We start from the raw sequence: 22,496 nt of genomic DNA on the forward strand, positions 1-22,496 counted from the left end.
AATTGTAATGCCTGAATGCTCGCCAAGACAGTACTGTGTGGGACTTGCTTCGCTAACACTCGGCAGCAAAGTATCCTTGGAAATGATTTTAAAATGTTGGCAATTATGCAGCTAGAATGCCTGTCACTATAGTGACCAGTAATCTCTCTGGTAAATGCATCTTCGGTACTCAGTTAACGCGTCTAGTATAGAGCATGCTGTATTCCCAATGTGTCCTGTTTTTAGTGTGTACAGAAAACACAGTTACCATGGAGTTCTATGATCAGGTGTTCTAGCTGCAGTCAATGGGCTTGATTCATTAAGGAAAGTATGGCGAAAAAATTAGTACGTTTTCTCCTGGACAATGCGAGGGGTGCATATTAGTTTATTATTTTGCAAATAAGTTAAATACTGGCTATTTTTTCATGTAGCACACAAATACTTTGACAGCTTTATATTTAAACTAAAATTTAAAGTTAATGTAGGGCATGCCCTTCCCCAAATATAAATCTGTTCATACATTTTAAATGTAGCTCACCCTCCAATGCAGCATGGTTTTGCCAAGATGCAAAGTTCCTAATTTTTTGTTGCTTTACATTCCTCAATAAATCAGGCCCAATGTGTGTTAGATACAGCTAACTGCATCAGAGGTAAAATAATATTGTTTTGCTTAATTTGTATAAGGTCTGTCATTTTGTTTAGGTCAACAGGGGTCAAAAAAGTAGTAGTAAAATCTAATGCTCTTTGGTAGACAGAACAGCAAGATATTCCTTTATTTAATTTAAACCAGGACTGTTCACTTACCCTGCTTCCTTATTTCTAAAGACAACAGAAAGAGGGTGGTGACTGGTAGAACACGGGTGAACTGGACAGGAAATGATCTTGCCTGGGTCGGCTTAAGTACATGAGTTTTACTCATAGTTGCCTACTCTCCTGGAATGTCCTGCCTCTTTGTTGGTGTAGTGGGAGGGGGCGGGGCTAATCATGTCATCCTGGCCCCACCCCCTGCTATAATAGGTCAAAATTGGTATTGTATTGCAGGGAGCAGGGCCAAACTACACGATTAGCGTGCCCACGCCCCAAAGACACGGCCAACTTTGGAGATCTCCCTGAGGGGTGATCTCCAAAGTTGGCAAAGATGGTTTTACTGCTCCAGGTATTTTAAATGAACATTTCTGACACTTGGTAGATCTTTTATCAGCTTAATCTGTTTTAAGCATACAGCATGTGCTTAAGAGAATGTGGACTATACAGATTATAAACAACAATCCATTATAAACAACATATTTAAGGGCACAAACTGGTTTATTTACCAATGGATATTGGTAACACTTATATGCAGATGTGTTTTAAAATGCAATTTTGTTATCTGTGTTTTTACTAGGTAATAAAATATACATCTGAATATTTTGGCCTATAGAATTTTAGCCTCACACTGTAAATCATATGGGTTGCATTTATCAATTTAAGGTTTACTTCAGCTAAGGTTTGGAGGCATGTATATATCAAAAAAATGCCATTTATTACGCATAATGTATTTTACAATGTGATGTTCAAATAGGTTGAAAACAAAAAATATTTTAAAAAATACTCTGAAAAACAATATAAAAAAAACAGAGCAAAGAAAATTGTAAAAAAAAGTTGCATTGTTACCATAAAATGCTATGGAAGTCATACATGGCATTAATAAATTGATGCCTACAGGCAATAATTATATGATAAGAATAATGTAAGATTGTTGGTATTTGGCTTATGTTAATGTAATTTTTTTAAGCTATGGAAAAAAATATTGTTTTTGCACACAATATTTATATTTATTTTTGTACTAATGAAACCCAAATGATTTCACAATGTGTTCTCTTTTTCTTGCCTCTTTATAAATATTAGACTATAAATAAATAGAAGTTTACTTTGTAAAAAAAAAGACATTTCTGCAGGCTACATAAATCTGAACATTTCTAAATAAATACTGTTTATTTTTTTCAAGATGTCATTAGTCTAGGGCCCAAAGTAGAGTAGAGTGTATTTGCTAATATTCCACTGAAATATCATCCAATTTTAAAAACTAACCTGGTAACATGCATGTAAAAATAGATGGGTCTCAATCATGGACTATTTGCTAAAATAAAATACCATTTGATAATATATAATAGAATCTTTGGACTTTAACGAATATACAAAAATGAGTTCACAGATACAGAACTCCACTATTTAACTAACTATAATGAGAAATTTAGCAGACATAGGAATCCTAATGTTATTATTTTTCTGTAATTGTTTAACCAAATTGGCCCAATGCTGTCATATGGATAGCATCATCAAACATGAACAATTTCTAATTTGTATAGATCTGATCTCCAGGATAGTAAATCTGATTGGCTCAAGACCACATCATCATGAGAGTTGACAACTCATCCCTTATATAAATAATAATAAGGGATACATATGAATTGCTTAGATTCTGAGGCTGAGAGACTGGGACAAGGTAAAGTGATCTCATCGCCTCACTTGGCCTCAAGCAGCTGGCCATGGACCCTGTGTAAATCATGTATTTCCCTTATTTAAGGAATGACCTGGTAAACCAACTCATGTATCCAATCCTTCACACACAGTATGTGGCCAAATTGGTAAATATTTGGTTATTTGGCAAAGAGACCAAAGGACCAGATCTTCACGTGTTTATTCAGTAGAACTGTGTTGCCTCTAAGTTATGCTGTGGCAACTTGGAAACATTTTCTTATTCTTATGCAGGAAAATTAAATTCTCAAAAGTAAGATATTTGGGATGGTATATATAGTGCTATTGGTTAGATTTTGCTTATTTTTAATTTAGTGGAAAACGACAGTAAATGAGACAAAAGGTACTTCATCGACCACTAATGAAGAATAATTTGTCTACCTTACTGATTCTTTTGTTAAAGAGATTCAGATTGCACAGGTCTACACCAGATGCAGGAGTTACTTTATATATAATTTGCACTGGAGTTGCTACCATTATTTTCCATCAGCACCAAGTACATCATGTACGTGTCTTTCCCCTGACAGCTCTTAGAAGTATAAATTCAAAAGGTTGAACTTTTACATATTAACAGTTAAGCTAGAAGTGAATGCCAACAGGAAAACATAAGATCATACTAAGATCATACAAGGAAATTAACCATATTTTCCAGACATTAATATAGATAGCTTCAAAGAAAACAAGAACATAGAGTTTCTGACTTAGCACCATATGACGTGAGCAGAAATGTCTGCTACCTCAGTCCTCCAAAGCTACGGGACTCAGGGCAGATTTTATGTGTGGCCAGTATAACTGTGTTGCCTCGGGTGCTGTTGAAAAGGTTATTCAATAACATTCCCAAATCAGAGAAAGTTTACTAAAGATAACATACTACAATTAGTTATGCTAAGTTATGCTGTGACAACTTGTAAACATATCCTTATTGTTATGCGGGAAAATTCTCACAAGAAAATTGTTTGGGATGGTATGTACAGTTTTTTGTTTAGATTTTGGATATTTTTATTTTGATAGAAAACTACAGTAAATGAGACAAGATAAAAGTTATTCAATCACTAATGAAGAATAACTTGTCTACTTTACTGATTATTTTGTTAAGGTGGCCACACGCAAGGAGATCCAGATTGCACAGGTCTACACCAGATACAGGAGTTATTTTATGTATGATTTGGTGTTATTACCATTATTTTCCATCAGCACCAAGTACATCATGTACGTGTCATTCCCCTGACAGCTCTTAGAGATTTAAGTTCAAAAGGTTGAACTTTTACATATTAATAGTTAAGCTAGAAGTGAATGCCAACTGGAAGACATAAGATCATATTAAGATCATACAAGGACATAAACAATATTTTCCAGACATTTAATATAGATAGCTTCAAAGATAAACCCAGAAAACAAGAACAACATAGAGTTTCTGGCTTAGCACCATATGACGTGAGCAGAAATGTCTGCTACCTCAGTCCTCCAAAGCTACGGAACTCAGTGAAGATTTTATACTGTGTTTAACACGCAACATTATGTGTTAGCTCTTTGGTATGATTAATTCAGTGAAGTTTCAGAAGAGCTAATTCAGCAATAGACAGGCCGGGGCTCTTCAACTGTTACAACTAGAGAAGAGAAATTAAAACAAATATTTCCATTCCAGCAAATGCAAATGATCACAAAGATGTAAAACATTGGTTTGTTTTAAACAAACAACACTGAATACAATAGAACAGTAAGCCTCTAGAATTCATTATCATTTGTCCATTGATTCCACTTCAACATGCTGTCAGGTAACCTGTTGCCATAAATTATAGATTTGGTCACCTTCAATTGTATAAGTCAAAAAAAACTAATTATGGATTGAAGCCAATATAATTCATTTTCTGAGGCTTTCTATTTTACCGGTTGAATTTCATGAATTGCCAAGTGGCCAAATCTGCTGATCTACAACTAAATCTCATAGGACAGTTGTTGACATGACGATGATAAAATTACTATAAATCTGAAGGTGACCAACTCCAAAGTTACAGTTAGTGGCAACAGGTTACTTGATAATATGTTGAGTTTTAAAAGAGAATCACAGGACAAACTGCATCTCCAAAAAGTAGAACCAATGGGGTCCGATGCCTGTCCCTCTGCCCCTCATGAGTTTACCACCACTCCAGCACTAACAGCCTGGAGAAGTTATAAAATGAGTTGCTTTTTTGCAGGGTTGTCAACTGGAAGCCTTTATTGACCTCCTAATGGGATTCCAGACATTTACAGTACATTTAAACTTTCCAATCATGGAAGTTAAGGCATCGACCGAGGTTAATATCTGCCAAGTATGAGCCAAGCGGGGTTAGTCCTGGGCACAGAACTACAACTGTTCTTCTAAGTGGAGGAGAAGCTTGGAAACATGTTTTCTTGAACTTTTCCTTCAACACTACCAGTTTAACATTTCTCAAAGTTCTCACGTAATATAAATACAATTTTCAAAACAGGTATACTGCACATTTGTAGGTGCAGTAATGTTTGTACTTCTAGTGGTCAACAAATGATGGAACTGTCCAATGAGCTTCACAATCTGTTTAAAATAATGCCTCTGTTAGATCTCAGCTGAGATTCCTTTTGTACAGCTTTAGAAATAGATGTTTGTAAAAGCGCATTTTGAGATGGCTAAGTGATCCACAGCAGCTTATTATTATTATAATAGGTTTCCTACATCTTAAAGTGTCAGGAAACAGATTTCTGATACATTGAACTGATTATCCAATGTAAAAACATCTTTATTTTCCCAACATTGTTGCTTTTTTATACAATCTGGGAAGTAAAATCCAGGCATGGAAGCAACTGAATGCACAACACACCATAGCGAGCTTGTGATGCCAATGAGCCTAATAAGTTGGCAGCATGCCGAGATTTTGGGTAATCATTGTGGGCAAGTTAATATATGGCAGGTACTTGCCTCTGATATTTAAATAAGCTAAGGGATTTTTATGGGGTGATGTATACCCATCATGTGTGCTATTCTAGAGTGTCCTGTCTGGTCCTGAGGAGATCTTAACTTGCATTTTTAATATGGATACAATATTTATATTAATAAAACACATCACTGTTGTTTCCTTGCCTTGCTGCTCTGAGCTGTTTAATAGCAAAATGTGTGTGAAGCAAATATTTCATAAAGTAATTGCTTTAATGAACATGGAGGGCCAAAGAACAAAAGTAGGTAGTGTGTATACATCAGGTGGAGTATTTTCACAAAAATGATTAGGTAGTGCATACGTAGCACTTCCAGAGCGGTCATAATTTCATCTGAGGTGACCACAAAGCACTGGCCAAGTGTATGGATGCTGTAGTGCAAATGAAGACCGACACTTTTGAACTTGTGTCTGTACCTGCCCATTGCCAATGATGCCCTGATTCAGCTTGCCAGTAGCATTTCAGCCTCAAAATAGATATAAACCGCATGGTCAATCAATTGGCATAAGTCATTTATCTATATAAAAGCAGAAAGATGTTCCTGATTTGTAAAAATGTAAGTTACACAGGAGATGCGCCTTATGTATGAAGCAACTGTGATGCAAAAAAAAATAAATTAAGTCAATTTACTCATATGAAGTCTGAAAATATTTTGGCTGTGACATGTTAGAAATGTATGTGCATTTTTTAGGTATGATGTTGAATGGCATTCCTCCAAAACTAAGGTCAACTCCTGTGTTGCATTTTCTGAGCATAAAAGTCCCTGCATGTCTCACAGCAACGTTGGTACCATCTCATATCTTGGCAGAGATTTTTCTCCCTTATGACTTTACAATATACTGGCCACTGGTCCTGAAGACATTTGAAGGTTAGAGCAGCTGCAAAGAGAAAACAAAAGTAGAGTTATATAGTAAAGACATATTAGAAGCCAAGTTTGTCCTTATGTATAACTATAGAAAAAAGTACACCCCATATTGTTTTAGACATAGATAAACTATTGTTACTGACACTGGTGGAGGTGAGTAGCAGCTGAACAGTTAGGGATCCTGGACATTTCAGCTTTGCAGTACTACTAAACCTATAAACAAACATTCACAAATATGTCCCAGTCTAATTTTTTTTAGAACATATCCTAACACATTGTTATTTAATCACTGCCAATCAAACTGGATATTTGTTACCGCTTGCTCGTCTTTAGCATTTTTTTTGTATTTTGATTTACTCTGGTGTACTTGGTTTTATTGTAATTTAGGACCTGTTTGTACTTGTGCACTAATGATCTGTAGTTCTGCTGTCTTTCCATCTACCATGGCATTACCAAGGCTGGCAGTGGGCCCATGGGTGCCCCAAGTGCCAGCATCTACCCCCCATGGACATTAACCATTCCTCATGCACTATACACCCATCTCCTCCCCCCACTTCTTATCTTAGCAGAAGAGAGGGAAGGAGGGAGGGTGACATCCTCTGCTCCTATCAGACTGCGGGTGTTGTGCTGGCTCTGATATTAAAGTCCAGGGCCACAATCCCAGCCCATAACCAACATGGATTTGTAGTAGCTGAGACCATCACAATTAAGAAGCTGCAGGCTGGTGCCCATCCATGTCAACAGCATACCTTCTAATATTCCAAGTTTTGGAATGGGAATTTGGGCACAGGCACTTTACGAGGTCAGTGGCCGTCTCATGACAAAGGCCACCTTCTGGGGGTGTTCCTAGCCCCTCTGAAGCACTAGGCTGTTCCCAACTTCCTTTCCTTCCCTGAAAACACCTTTGCCACACCGCCCACACCAGTGGCAGGAAATTGCGGCACTCGCAGAGCAGCAGTGAGCGTGTGAGTGACATACTTCCCAACAAATGTCTTAGGAGGGACAGTAAGCACAGTAATAAACTACTGATTATTTCACTTAGGATCCACAAAGTTTCCTCTACATTCTGTATCCTAATGTTTCTCACACTGAAACTTGACACTAAACATGAAATTTGCATTAGTACACAGTGTGCAGTATACGAACATTGCAATGTTGCCTTTAAATATTGAGGAAGACATTACAGCTATCAATTAGTATGATTTAATTTACTTTAAGAAATTCAGAAAAAACAAACTTCATGTTTGTTTGTTGAAATCGTAATGCTATATGTGGGTAGAATCAGTTACTGTTTAATACATTTGCATTGCATTGTACAGAGTAATAGCAGATGCTTTTTTTTAAGCATATCACAGAAAAGCCGACAGAGCGCTATGCTGAAAACATATGTATTGTACCTACAGCATGAAGGAAATATTTACGTGGCAGAATAGATGCTCTTTTATTACTGACTGTGGTCCAAAAGTTACAAATCACTTCATAAATGTTCTCTGCAGTCTAGACGCACAAAATAAGGATATTGACCTGGAATATAGTTACAAAACACTCTGATGCACTTATCTGGTAATTGTTTTGTGCGCTTACCAAGACGGGGTGAAGTTATTGTGTTAACATTTATTCTTTCATTACAGGCCTGTAGATGACATGGTCTATATGCTGCTGGTTTTTCAGATGAAAAGCATTCATTTCCATGTCTTCCAGTAATTTTGTGCATGCATTGAATTACTCTTGATTGCATGCCTTTTCCACAAGTCACGGAACACTAAGTACAATAAAAAAAATAAAAAATACAAGTTAACGTTTTATTTGATACCTGAGATGTAACGTACTATAAATAAGTTATATTTAATGTAATGTACATGTTAGCTTTTAGACTTGCCTAAAATCGAGAAGTCTAAAACAGACTGCCAAAGAATTTTATTCATCTCCAATTTGAAATGTTATAAACCTACTTTTTTCCAAAAGTTTTCTGAAGAATGCATATGGACTACATTTTCATTTTTTATTATTTTGGAACCCACGGAATCCACGAGACAGATATCAATATTTAAAATAGTAGCATATAATGAGGAATAATGATAAACAGCAGTCTCTGAAAGAGGATTAACTCTTTATTAATTAAAATTTACTACTTTTGTAAAACGTTCTATAGAGAATATTTAATTACTGAAAATTCCCATTAAAACTTTTTTAATAGACAAAAATTAAATTGTATGATTCATTGCTGTAGGTAATTCTTGCTTGTTAATTTGGGGATAGTCATGTATAAAAACATTTTAGCATTACTTTCTTATACGCCATAGATAAACTAAAAATACTATTTAATAGCTGCCTAAGAACATATCACTATACCTGTAGAGCTAAGTGTATAAGTTCCTTGTAGCTGATGTATATTGTTCCTTACTAAAATAATAAAAAAAATCCTGTGTGTTCACGCCTTCAGTTGTCTTTGTTCAAACCCATGGATGAAAAATCTGAGCTAGCTGAGGAGAAGGTAAGTACACTAATGTAGATTGGCACTGACATGGGGTATGAGGCTGGAGAAACCTAAGGCCACACCAGGGGTATGAATACTAGTTGCTGGGCCCAAAAGCAATTTTTTTGTTGCAGTGACGGGACCAATGGTGCATAGTTGCTCACTGATCCACTAATGAATATGTGCTGTGGAACTCCGTTTGGGTCTTCCGTTCTATCACTAAATAAATGAGCCTCTCCAAAAAGTTTGCACAATTAGTAAAACCTGCTACAGAAAATGCTTAAGACTTTAATGTGAGGAGTCAAAATAAACCAGAAGTGTTAACTCAATAAATGCTGATGTTGAGGACTGGCAAATTTTAGCCCAGGGGGCAAGACTCAACTCAGCAGCCTATTAGGAACATTTTAAAGGAAATAAAGTACAGGTGGCACAGTGACCCACCCCAAGGTAGGCTACTATGGGACCGGCCCAGGGAGCAGATGCCCCCTTTCCCCCAGTCCAGCCTACCCTGACCAGGACACAGAAGAACACTGTAAGCAATGAGGGCAACAGGCAATCGGGAATGCAGCAAATACCAAGGACTAACCTGCTGTGACACAAACTATGATAGCAAAAGTTCTTCAGCATTGTCAAACTCCCTACAAAAGCCAGCATCTGCATAATTGAACCTGTTATCAGCAAATACCCAGCGTAGTGGTATAGTGCTATCAACAAGCATAGCTAAAAGGAAACTGGCAAGGTGGGCAATATCACACTACTGATATATGTGTACTGACAGACAGTCAAGCACAAGCATAGGTGAACCACAGGAACTCTCTTCTGCAACAGTAAAACCCAAGGGTGCCCCTCAATCACAAGAGTACCAATGATAAAATGAGTGACCAGGCATTTTGCATTACTTGACCTGCTCTCTAGACTCAGAGGCATGATAACTGACTGTGTTCTAAAGTTAAATTGAGCTTGTGGCAACCCCAAATTCCATCTGTAGTGTGAGGGCTGGTGGATTTACAAATTACAGATTGTCGCATCACATTGACTTAATGAAAATGCTTCCTTTTGGGGGCATGTTCAGGTACTCAAAGGAAGCAATTAAGGATCCAGCGCATACAACATGCCTTGATTTTGCATGGGTGCACCTGAAAGGTCCTCCCAGCACATTTTGCGGTTCAGTCTTACACTAGAAAGGAGAAGTTTCTACAAACTAGAAATGTGCCTAGGGGTGGACAGTCGTAAAATTCAGTGGCGCACTATGCAAATGTCATAACACCAAAGTCCAACCCCCAACCACTTTATCACCATCCATTTCATTAAAATAAATATGTTTGCATGTTTTTCCAAAAACACTGCTTGGTTTAGCCTAATTTGTGGCTTAATCAGGACACATCAATTTTTTATTACATAGCTTAGATTTTTACCCTGGAGGCAAACACATTTATACTCTGTAAAAACACCTTAGTTTAGCACCAGCTCACAGATTGTGGTTTTTGGATCTTATCCTATACTTTTTTATGGACCTATATTTGGCCTCCATATTATAATTTGGAGGAGAATTACATTTCTGGGGGCACTCCAATTAATTTTTCAAAAAAGTTCAACACACACAAAAGGGCAGAGCTTAACAGAAAGTGGGTGGCGCTTTACCCAAATTTGCTTAGATAGTCCCAGTTTCAGGACTCTAAATGTTGGGAGATATGCAATAGTGTAGAAAGAACCTTTCACAAATATAGAAGTAACTGTATCCAAACAGCCTAAGTAATGACACTGCCCTAACTTCTTTAATGAACAAGCCTTAGTTTACTTTGGAACATCACAGTAAGCTATCATAAAAATAACATAGGCATCAAGTCAAGATGCATGTTAATGACAAAAGAAACATTTTAGCTTGGTGTACAGCTCATAATATTTGCTAGCCAGTTATGCCAGTTATATAAAGCTGTATATACATGGGCACAGAGCACATGATAAAAATGACTTTGTTTTACAATTTGTATATTAATACCACACTAAATTTCAGTTTTTTAACAAACCGATCCTAAATTTGGCATTCATCATTATTACTCAGATTTATTCATTCCATTCACTGCCAAACATATATGTTGGAAGAAGTGAATTTTCTCAATGCCAATAGCTGAGGAAGGTGTTGCAGCTAATTCCAGCTGGAGAGGAGTAAACAAAGACATTTCTAAATTAAAAGGGGAGAACTGTCGAGAACATGGTATAATATCAATCAAAAGGTTTTTAAAATATTTCAATATTGTTGCCACGGTAAATTGGACATTATTCACCACTATACAGCAGTTATTCAGAAATGTGAAATAGGCTCCATTACAAACAGGATGCAAATTGGCCATTGTGCCCCTTAAGATTTGGCAGACATTTTGAAGGTACTGAAATATTATACAATATCTGTAGTTATCATGTAGGCCTTACATGACTTATCAACTTCTTAACAATCACTCATCTCACAAAAAGACAATTCAATGTTTTTAATAAACAGAATAAAAGAAAACTGGTTTACATGGCTCAGTCAGGAGCCAATGTTTAGTAATTCACATTTAGCAAAATATCATTAAAAGCAGACCTGACTTGATTTTAAGTATCATTAAATACCGATAAAATTATACTCTTGTGAATAATAGAAAAATAAAGTCCTAATGGAAAAAAATAAACACAGCATTCCTAGCTACTGATGTCCTCTTGGCTGAGCAAGTCTGTATGCATTGGTTTCAAAAATATAGTAGCCTGATTATTTAAAGATTATTATTATCAGTGCTGTACTGTACACACACTCCCTGTATGACTGCAGTAAATTGATGCAAGAGATTCCTACCCTCAGTTTTAAGTCTGCGTTTATCAAGTGCACCCACTATGGTTACATGGGCCCACCAGAAGGTTTTTCTAACAGCTGCAATTGAAAACAATATATCTGCCAGTGATAACTTGAAAGACGCTGGCAATCTCTTATTGATCTCCAATACCTGTGCAGGCGCCGTCTCCGCACTGACGCTTGGTGCAGGAGACAGATGCCTGCACCATCTCGGCAGCCGCGTCCCGTTGCCTAGCAGCGGGACACCATCTCCACTCACCTGTCGGCAGTCAGCATGCCTGGCCGCCAAAATCTCCCTAACCCAATCAGGCACCTTATGGTATATAAAGCACCCTCTGACACATGTCTAGTGCTAGAGAATTGGTTGACTCCTGCTCCAGCGCTTCCTCAACTTCTCATCCAGTGTTCTTCGGTTCTGACTCGGCTTCCAGTTACTATTCCCCTGTGTTTCGTTTTGGTACCTCGCTGCCCGGCTGGTTTGACTATATGGCTTGACCTGACTTCTCTCTGGATCCTCCCTGTGTGTGTGATGGTGGTGATGAAACTGAAAAGTAAGTTTATTGGTCAGGAATCTCTAGGTGCTGCTTACTAGTCTATAGGTACTGGTCTAATAGTGTTAGGTGATAGTAAAAAAGGTGCTGAGTGTGGCCAATGACTGCTGGGTGCCAGTCAGAATATCCTAAGTGCTGATTAAAAGGGTGCTGGTTACTGGTCTTAGAGAGCTGATTACCGATCAGCAGCGTTGGGAGCCTGTCAAAAGGTGCTTCATTTGCGCTGATGAATTCTGATTGCCTGACAAAATGATAAGGCTGATCTAAACGTGATAGATACTAGTCAAATGTGTTGGGTGCTAGTTGAATGGATGCTGGTTACTGATCAAAATGTGTTAAAGGGTGCTACAGTAGATTCTATTAAAATAAAGTGTATTGTCCCTTTTCTCTTACAATGCCACAATTGTTTCCCCGCAATATGTATGCTGTATTTTTATGACATACATTAGAGCTTGGCTGTGGCCATGTTGGTGATCACAGCAACATTTTCCTTGAAACCCACAAGAGAATAAAGTTTTTATATTGGTGTTCATTAAGCAGCTTATTCATTTGCTAGATAAACATGTCATTAGTTTCACAGCCCCTTTTGTTTAAATAGTCTTCCTTATGGTTTGCATGGGCAGCTTATCTCCCTTAGACTAGGTACACACTACAATGTTTTCAGATTATTCGGGCAATGAAACGATAAACAACATTTCGGCCTGATATCACATTAGTGTGTACACTGCAACAATGGACGATTATTGTTGCAAAGCAAATGGTATCATTTCATTTGAAAAACAGCCAGTATTTAACTTGTGTGCAAAATAGAAAACTAATTTGCACCCCTTGAATTGTGACATGGTTTTGTTCAGGAGACTATTTTTTTTTGTTTTTTACTTTCCTTAATGAATCAGGGACCCATTTGTATATAAATCAAGTAAATCCACACATATCACCTACATACAGTTACAATAAGATGCTTCCAAAATTTCAAGGAGTAACCATGACAGTGTCACGTTTGTAGTACTGAAGTAACCACTGACTGGTATTGACACAACTAGATTGAGAGGCGCATGGTCTAATACATCCCCGGTATTCACCCGGAATCCCTGCAAGGAGGTATGGGTTTGGCTGCGTGAGGTGTGCAGGTCGCAGTTCTCCCAACTAGTCACCAGTGCAATGGAGTATACCCAGGATGGAAAGATTAGCGAGAGTGGAAAAGCCGAGGTGAGGTACAAGGGGGAATCCCAGAAGAATGATCAAGGTAAGCCGAGGTCAGGAACTGCTGGACAATAAGGTACCGAAACACAAAGCAAAAGGGGAGGTCAAAGAACGAGCCAGAGGTCATCGACGATAAGCAACAAAAAGGAACAAGGAGAAGGACACTGGAATGCTGGGGACTGGTAAACCAATATTCTGGCAAGGAGCCAGTGAAAGTGAGGTCCCTAGATAAGAGCAATTGGCTCCTGATTGGGGGATGAGGATTTCGGCGGTCAGAGCACAGCTGACTGCTGATGTAACCATGGAGATAGCGCAACAGTACGTGGCTAATATATGCCTGCGCGAGCTGAAGGAAGCCGACATCCGGAAGAGCATCCCGTTACTAGGCAACGTGACGTGAGCAGGGAGACAAGCTGGCAACCATTCCCCGGCACCTATGAGCAGTGCAGGGACAGCACCTGACAGACAGGCTCTAAAGTTATGTCCCGCAATATATACAGAGGTACAATGAAACATCATGGATCAGTGAGATATGTCCTGTTATGATTGGCCTGAGTCATTCACAAGTATAAAAGAATTTTGCTAATTCTTTAGCTCAGTCAACTCCTGTGTGGTGTTGTGTAGAAATGGGCAAACTAGGCCAACATATTGCCAAGTCCAAACATCTTAATGATAATCAACACCACAGAGTAGTAATTTGAGTCTACTGTCACACTGATTAGGGAAGCCTGTGGTGACTTCTGACAAGGTAATTCTGTATTTTAATTTATATATCAATTATTGCCTGTAAAGTAATGACTAGCACATAATAATAAAATAATAAAGATCCCTTAAGCTTTTTTCCTCATGACCTAAGAGACCATTCTAATTTAAGGAGGCCCCGCTCCAGCTATTCTATGTCCTCTGATGTCCCCATCTCTGTATAATCACATAATGAGACTGATTAAGTGTTAAAGAAGGAGTAGCTGAGCATAACAAAATGTGCCTAACAGACAGTATAAATGTGCCTAACAGAGTGACTAGTATGCATAGAAAGCATTAACTAAATTAATAATAAATATATTGCAATACATTTAAAAGATTCAATCCAATCAGAAGTATCTAGCTACTGCTACCGTATTTGCACCAGCCCACACAATAAGTTTTCTCAAAGGCATATTCGCTTCTACGTACAGGTCTTCCTCAGTCACAATTTACGAACACTCACTTACTGTACTCGACCGATCTTTGACCATCTATTTCCTCCCTTTTCCACGTATTCAGTCATAAGAAGCTGCAAGAGTCAGATGTGACCAACTCTGTGGATGGTCGTATGCCCTTTTTTTGTGGCCATACATTTTACGCTAAACAGACATAGATCCAACTCAGCATCTAAGCCAAAGACTTTAGCTATTGGGCTAGATCCTCTTCAACGTGGAATGTGCTGCAAGTTTTGCTATGTTTATCTTTACTGTATGTTGATTTGCAGAAAGAATAAGGTTTTAAGGGTCAGTGCTTGACACTGAAAGGGGACACCAAACCCTAATCCTGCACAACAGCCATTTGTTGTATGCCAGTTACTTATTTTCACCATGGTTGCTTTGGCATAAATGACTCCTGACAATCAGGGCATTGCTTATGCTATTCCAGGAAGGAATATGGATTCTGGGTAATTGCACATATAAGTAGAGTCTCAAGTGAAGAAAAGGTAATGAGAATTTTTGATTGTGGAAAAAGCTTGATTTTTTTCCAGCTTATCTGATGGTCATCTTTACTTTTTCATCGCACACATGGGTGTACATACACTACATGGCCAAACGTATGTAGACACCTGAACATCACATCCATAGGTGCTTGTTAAACATCTCATTCCAAAACCATGAGAATTAATATGGAGTTGGTCTCTCCCTTGCCTCTATAATATCCTGCAATCTTCTGGGAAGCCTTTCCACTAAATTTTGGAACATGACTTTGGGGATTCATCACAAGAGAATTATTGAAGTTGGGCATTAAGGCGCAGTTGATGCTCCAATTCATCCCAAAGGTGTTCAATGGGGTTAAAGTCAGGCCAGTCTTCTTCCACACTAAACTTGGGAAATCATTTTTGATGAACCTCGCTTTGTACAATCGTCATGCTGAAACATGAAAGGGCCTTCATAACACTGTTGCCCCAAAGTTGAAAACACACAGTTGTCAATGTATGCTGTAGGTGTTAGGAACTCCAGCAGCTAATACCACAAAACCCGGAGTCTGCTCCGAAAGTCTGGTGTTCACTGTTGCCCCTAGTGGTGGGGACCGCAGACTAACGAAGGGTCATGAGATGGGTACAGGCTGCGGAGAACCCAGGAGGGAGGAGTAATGGCAGACAGCAAATCCAGTAAACTAGCCGAGGTCAGAGGTCACTTGCAAGCAGGAATAGTTGGCAAACACGCCAAAGGTCGGGGTCACAGGCACGGTAGAAAGATCCAAGGTACAGGCTGAAAAGTCAAGGGTCACTGGCAAACAGGCAGAGTCAAAGTCCAGGCAGGGGTCATACACAAGAAATCGATCCAGAGGTAGTCACCAACACGAAACAGGAGCAGGCTAGCTGACAGGCAAACTGAACACTATAACCGGCAGGGAGGCTAAGCACTCCCTGCCTAATATACTGCCACCAACCAATCAGGGCTGAGCCCTGTGATAACCAATAAGCCCCAGTAAATGCCTAATAAATCAGCGTACAGGCTGGGATATAATTAGCGCCTGCGCCCGGCTGCACTACCTGCCGGGGCGTGCTGTTTAGAACACTCGGGCCAAAAAAACGGAAGTGACGACCCGGTCGTCATGGAGACGGCCGGGACGTCGGGAGGAAGCAGAGAGTCTCGGCGGTGCCTGCGGCCGCGGTGGCTCCTAACAGTAGGATTAGGATTTCCCTTCACTAGAACTAAGAGGGCCAGGTCAAACCATGATAAACAGCCACAGACCATTATTACTCCTCCACCAAACTTTACAGTTAGCAGTATGCATTTGGGTCCAATGGCTGTGTGCTCTACCCCACTCCAGATGATGTTGGCATTGCACATGTGATCTAAGGCTTGTTGTGAGGCTGCTTAGCTATGGAAACAAAATCCATAAAGCTCCCAACAAACGGTTCTTGTGCTGACAGTGGCAGTTTAGAACTCGCAGTTTGGAACTCGGTAGTGAGTGTTGCAACCCGAGGACTGATGTTTTTCCAAGTGTTTTGTGCTTCAGCAGTTGGTAGTCGCGTTCTGTGAGCTTGTGCTGTCTACCGATTCGCAGCTGAGCTGTTGTTGTTCCTAGATGTTTTTCACAATAGCAACACTGTTAGTTGACCGGGGCAGCTCTTGCAGGGCAGAAATCTGAAAGGCTAAAGTGGCATCCTATGACAGTGCCACATTGAAAGTCACTGAGCTCTTCAGTATGAACCATTCTACTGCTTATGTTTGACTATGGAGAATGCATGGCACTATGCTTTTTTATGCATTTGTTAGCAATGGGTGTGGCTCAAATAGGCAAATAGGCAAACACACTAGCTACAAGGGGTGCCCATATATTTTTTTACCATGGAGTGTACATCCAATTTCAAATTAAACACAACACTTTTGCTACCCTGATCACTTTTGCTAACTCATCCTTGCTTCTCCCCATTGCAACAGAGGTTCAGATCCCAGATACCACTTGGCTACATTAAAGCAAATAAACATATTCTAACAAAAAAATGAAAAACCCTCATTGATTTGTTTTGATGTTGCTAGGCATACATCATAAAAACTTTACGTTAGGCTAAGGAATTTGTGGTCTTTCCACAAATTCAGGCCTGCACATACCACAAGTTTCACATTTGTGTGTCAAAGAAAGCAAGTAACTCAAATGTTTTATTTGACAAACAGAGAACATTAGTGATCCATGGTCTCACTATCCCCAAATTCTCCCACGTTTTTTCATTGTAGAAGTGAAGGTAATAAACAGCTTTAATGATAAGTCGGCAAAAGGAACACAAGTAGTCAGTGCTTACACACAGTCAAATCATAAAACGTACAAATGCAGAGGCTAACTAATCCAGTGTGGAAAAATATCACAGCCCCATGTCTCTCTGACTCAACATAGTAAATACTCATCTATACATTAGTGTATAATCAATGCAAAGCTCAAAACGTGAAACATATTCGTGCACTAAAGTTGTTCAGAAGAACATTACAATATTTCATTTCCTGGTGCACTGGGATTTGGCATTTGTATGTATTTGCAATCACCTAAAAGAACTACATGATTGTGCACCATGCCACATAAAGTTGCAATCTCATCTCTTAAGGTGATTCCCACTTTTTGCAAAGGGATAACAGAACATCTCTATGCAATTTAGCCTGGCACGGCACATTTTATTACCTTCCAATCTACAAAAATAGATCCTTTTACATGAACACTTTATATACCTGCATATTTTAGACTTTTAAAAAGTTTCACAATCTACTTTGAGTACTGTCACATTCTACTAACGCAGCCCGAGAAATATTTAAATGTACTTTTATACTTGTACTATCATTGGTGTTTGAATTTTCAAAGGTGCTGGCTATATTGCAGTTCAAGAGTCACTGGGCTGTAAAATCTTATTGCATTCAAGGTCGGATTTGCAAACAGTACTAGGATTCCCAAGAAATCCAAAAATAAATTTAAGTGCAGGTGAGTGAGACTAATAGAAAATACTGTGAAGTATTGTGCAGAACTAAACATAAAAAGTTCCAATTTCTTATGAAGCATTCAATTATACCCTAATTTTTCACTGTAGTTCTATAACTTCTCAAGCACCAAAAACAAGCAACAAAACATTTCACAGCCAGCTGTCAATGACTAAATACATTGTGAGTTGGTAAAAAAAAACCTGAAGAGGTTTAGCCTAAAATAAACATTTCCCTTTCTTTAATTTTTTTTAGCTTGGTTACATCAGCCTTGAAATATATTAATATTTCTCCAGGTTGTTCTAAACAGAGTTTGTGGCAAATAATGGGATTGGATATCATAGAGGTTGTCTTCTAGACACATATATAACAAGTACATCAAGTACCACAAAATGTGGTCATGGATACTTCCAATAATCTGTAGTTAATTACGACTGATCATATATTTATATGTTCTAAAGTAGTAATGTACATTTTCTATATTACAGAGATTACAAATAGGAAAAAAAGATAATATGATTTTGTTCATCATTCATAATTATATTTACACTGAATTCACCTTAGACCAATCTCCTGTCCTCCATAAATAGCACTTGGAATAATCTTCACAGTCTTCCATGTCCCTTGGTCTGGTAGATATTAAGCACTTCTTACGTGGGTTTGTACACCTCACAGTCCGATGTCGCACACCTTTACCACATTTTAAAGAGCACTGAAAAAGATTAATCATTTTAATCTTATAACTGAATCATTTTAGATCAATATTTTCCCACCCCAAACTTAACCCTAACCAACATTTTGTCTTTTAATTTAATGGCATATTGCAAAACTGCAAATTAAGTTAGAGATCAATGCCCATATCTACATCCTATGCATTGTTTAGCTAGTATGAGACTAGGCATCTTAAAAACAAAACTGAATATAGTAACAACGAAATTGATCCATCCTATTTATCTTCTTCATGTGTATTACTACACCTCAGACCATACTCCGGCCTCCCACACTGTCATACAGTCCTGGCCCTCACAGCGCTGGGTTGATGAAGGCTTATGTCCAGGGCAGTCTTTTTCCCGAGCTGTGATCAGTGTACCGTTTCTGAGCTGCTGGGTGCATGCAGTCTGCCGGCTTTGAGTTCCTTTACCACATGTCTTGGAACATGGAGTCCATTCTGTCATCATCCACCTAAATAAGAAAAATATGTTCAAAACTAAAGAATTAGAGTAATAATATTGTGGCTATGTACATAGATTCATATTTGATTATTTATGCTATATTATATAAACATAGGTTAAAAAAGAGTGAATTGCTTTATAGATGTTTTATAATTAATACAGCACTGTTATTGTAACATATGCCTAAACTAAAATTAAAGGGGTCAGCCATCAAGGCCTTGGCCTCTGTGATTGTTATTCAATAATGATGCATTCATACTAGGCTTAATGCAAAACATATTAACTTTAACATAAGGTTTTAAATAAAAACTACATACTATGATGTTCATATGCACTGTTCAGGTAAGAGCTCCCTAAAGATGTTCAGCATTTCGAAACAGTTCCTTGGAATTTTCACCTCATTCTACATTTGACTGTGGAATTTCTCACGTTTATCCAGTGAAATTTGGAAAGTGGTCCGCACAGAATTTCCCCTATCATTTACATTCAGTCCAGACTTCTCACTTACCCTAACCACAGCGTAGAGCAGAGCAGAATAAATCGACACTGTCGTTGTCTCAGCTCTATTTATAGAGTATAGATTCCACAAAATGCGGAGTGAGGAATTTACAAACGCAGTGTGGACTGTTTTTGTTTGGAAGAATAGTGAAAAAAAGAGGATTTTTATACTTACGATAAATCCCTTTCTCTGATTCCATCTGGGGACACTGCTACCATGGGGTTGTATGAGAGAACAATGAATAGACACTCAAATAGTTAACTTCCTTCCGACAGGCTATATCCCCTCTGCAATCCCGTGCAAACCTCAGTGTGTAATACAAAAGCCCGAAGAAACGGAACTCAAACACCCAAAGAATAACAGCAGAAGAGCAGAAAGAAGGGAATGTATTGTCCCCCAGGTGGAATCAGAGAAAGGGATTTACCGTAAGCATTCTATGTGGGGAACACTGCTACCATGGGGACGTAAAAAAGCAGCCCCATAAGGGAGGGACCGCTCTGACAGTCTAGTCCGCAACACTGTGCGTCCGAATCTGGCATCTGGGGACGCAAACACATTAAATTGATAAAACCTAGTGAAGGCGTGAACAGAGGACCAGGTGGCCGCCCTGTAGAGCTGATCCACTGAACCCCATAATGCACAACTCAAGAAGCACCCCATAGCAGGTGGAATGGGCGGCAATACGATTTGGCGCAGACAAATCAAAACTGACATTGGCCTGCTTAATTGTGTACAAAATCCATCTAGCGGATGGCATCAACCACATCCAAATAAGTCAAGAAGTTCGGGCCTCCAGAGGCAGCCACCTCCTGCAAGACAGGGACCCCAATCTCTTGGTTATGGTGAAAAACCTGAAACCACCCTTGGCTGAAAAGACGGAAATGTTCTCAACACAGCCCTGTCATTATAAAAAATAAGATAGGGGGACTGACAAGAAAGGACCCCAAGCTCTGAAACCCACCATGCAGGTCCCAGGGAGCCGTGGGCATAACATAAGGGGACTGGATATGCAGAACCCCATGAAGGAAAATCCGCACCTCTGGAATATCTGTCATTTTCTGTTGAAAGAATATAGATAAGGCAGACACTTGGACCCTTAGGGAACCAAGTCGCAGATCTCTGTCCAAGCCATCCTGAAGAAAGGCTAGGATACAGGAAAGATGAAAATTAGCCATGTGGCAGACTGTTTGTTCACACTTCATAATGTAGGCATGCTACACTCAATAGTAAATGCGGCTGAGACTGGTATATTGATTCGCAGCATGGTGTCTAACGCCAGAGCCTTGCCTAAAGGACCATGCCATCAAAACCCATGAGGGAGGTGCTGGTAAAAAAATTGGGCCCTGCTGTAGCAGGTCGCCGTGAAGGAGCAGAACCTTCCTGCTACCTTGTTTAGAATGTCTGTGGACTCTGTGACAGGGCCAATTGGGACATCAGATTCAAAGGAAACTGCCCTAAAATGGCCAGCAACCTCTGGGACTCTGTGAGGGACTTGCTCAAAGGGTCCTACTGGAAGGAGCGGAGCGAGGCTAGGGCACCCCATCCCAAGTTGAGTATCTGAAAAGAGTAGACTGGCATGCTCAGCCACCTCCTGAGGAGCGGCCTGAGGGGCCAAGGGAATGCAAGGAACTGTCTCCCTGTCATCTTCTGGCAGATGACTTCTGCTGAAGGAAGTGCAGTAACAGCCTGTTTCACATTAGTGTCATCTCTATGGGACCGCCGGTAAGCAGTGTGCGAAAAGGAACATGGGGGATGACTACCCTAAAGGAACGACTAAGTCGACCCCTTGTAGGATCCCCCCTCTCCTCCAGTCCTGGGAGGACGCTGTCCCAAGAATTATGACCCACAGCAGGCGTACCCCTAGCCCTGTGTTCATGTAGAGGGGAAGGTTCAGTCAGGCTGCCAGGAAATTCCGGGAGCCTGGGACTGGATGTCTTATAGAGTATGGGTCTCTAACCCTCTGGGAATAACCTCTCACCAAAGGCCCCCCGAAAGGGTTGGTGAAAGGACCCAAACCTTGGAACACTATTTGGTTTAGGGATACTAACTGGAAGGAAGGTATTCTTACCTCCCTTAGCCTGACAGATAATAATCTCTAATTCTGGGCCAAAGAGGACTGAACCCAAGTAGGGAAGAGCCTCCAGAGATTTCTTTGCCTCTGCATCGGCAATCCCAGGACCTCAGCCAGAGAGTCCTACCGACTACTACTGCAGATGCCAAAAAGATGAGGAGCTGAGGCTGTGTTTTGAGCAGCCTCATACAGGTAACCCAAGGCCTCCTTTGAATGTAGATCCAGGGGAAGAAGATCTGAGTCTTGTAACCCTGCTGGCAGCTGGTCAGCCCAGATCTCTATTGACTGGGCGACCCACGCTGAAGACAGCCTAGGTCTTAGTGAGGCGCCTGCCGCCAGATGGATTTAAGAAAGCCCTCCATACTGCGGTCAGTGGCATCAGGGAGTGCCGTAGAACCCAACGCTTGAAGAGTAGTATGTAAAGCCAATCTGGCAACTGGCATGTCCACGCTAGGAATTTGTTCACAGCGGGCCATATCTAAAGCCTGGAGGGAATAACATATAAGTAATCTGCATTGTATAATCAAACTTACGATCTGGCAGTTTCCAAGCTCACACAGCTATATCTGTAAGCTTCACTGATGCCAGAAAACAGACAACCTGCCGTTTCCTGCACTTAAAGAGGCCTAGGTCTGACCAAGCTTCCTCTAGATCCAACAGACTCAATGCCTGGAGAACTGCCAGAACCAGATCCTCAATGCCTTGATTCTTTCAGGGTACAGATACATCACTCAC

The 22,496-nt window shown here is 39.7% G+C and overlaps 1 protein-coding gene across 1 annotated transcript in view; it reads right to left on the bottom strand.

Annotated features, from left to right (window-relative positions):
- Positions 1-6,024: 6,024 nt before the first annotated feature.
- Positions 6,025-22,496, bottom strand: part of ADAMTS19 (ADAM metallopeptidase with thrombospondin type 1 motif 19) — a 205,152-nt gene continuing 188,680 nt past the window's right edge. The window contains exons 20-23 of the mRNA XM_075178766.1: positions 18,997-19,201; positions 18,579-18,731; positions 7,892-8,069; positions 6,025-6,320 (exon numbers count right to left, since the gene is read on the bottom strand). Coding sequence (XP_075034867.1) covers positions 6,169-6,320; positions 7,892-8,069; positions 18,579-18,731; positions 18,997-19,201 — 688 coding nt within the window. The 3' untranslated portion in view covers positions 6,025-6,168. The remainder of the gene's footprint in view (positions 6,321-7,891; positions 8,070-18,578; positions 18,732-18,996; positions 19,202-22,496) is intronic.

Source organism: Mixophyes fleayi, chromosome 1, assembly GCF_038048845.1.
Source record: "Mixophyes fleayi isolate aMixFle1 chromosome 1, aMixFle1.hap1, whole genome shotgun sequence".
In the NCBI taxonomy this organism is placed as follows: Eukaryota; Metazoa; Chordata; class Amphibia; order Anura; family Limnodynastidae; genus Mixophyes; species Mixophyes fleayi.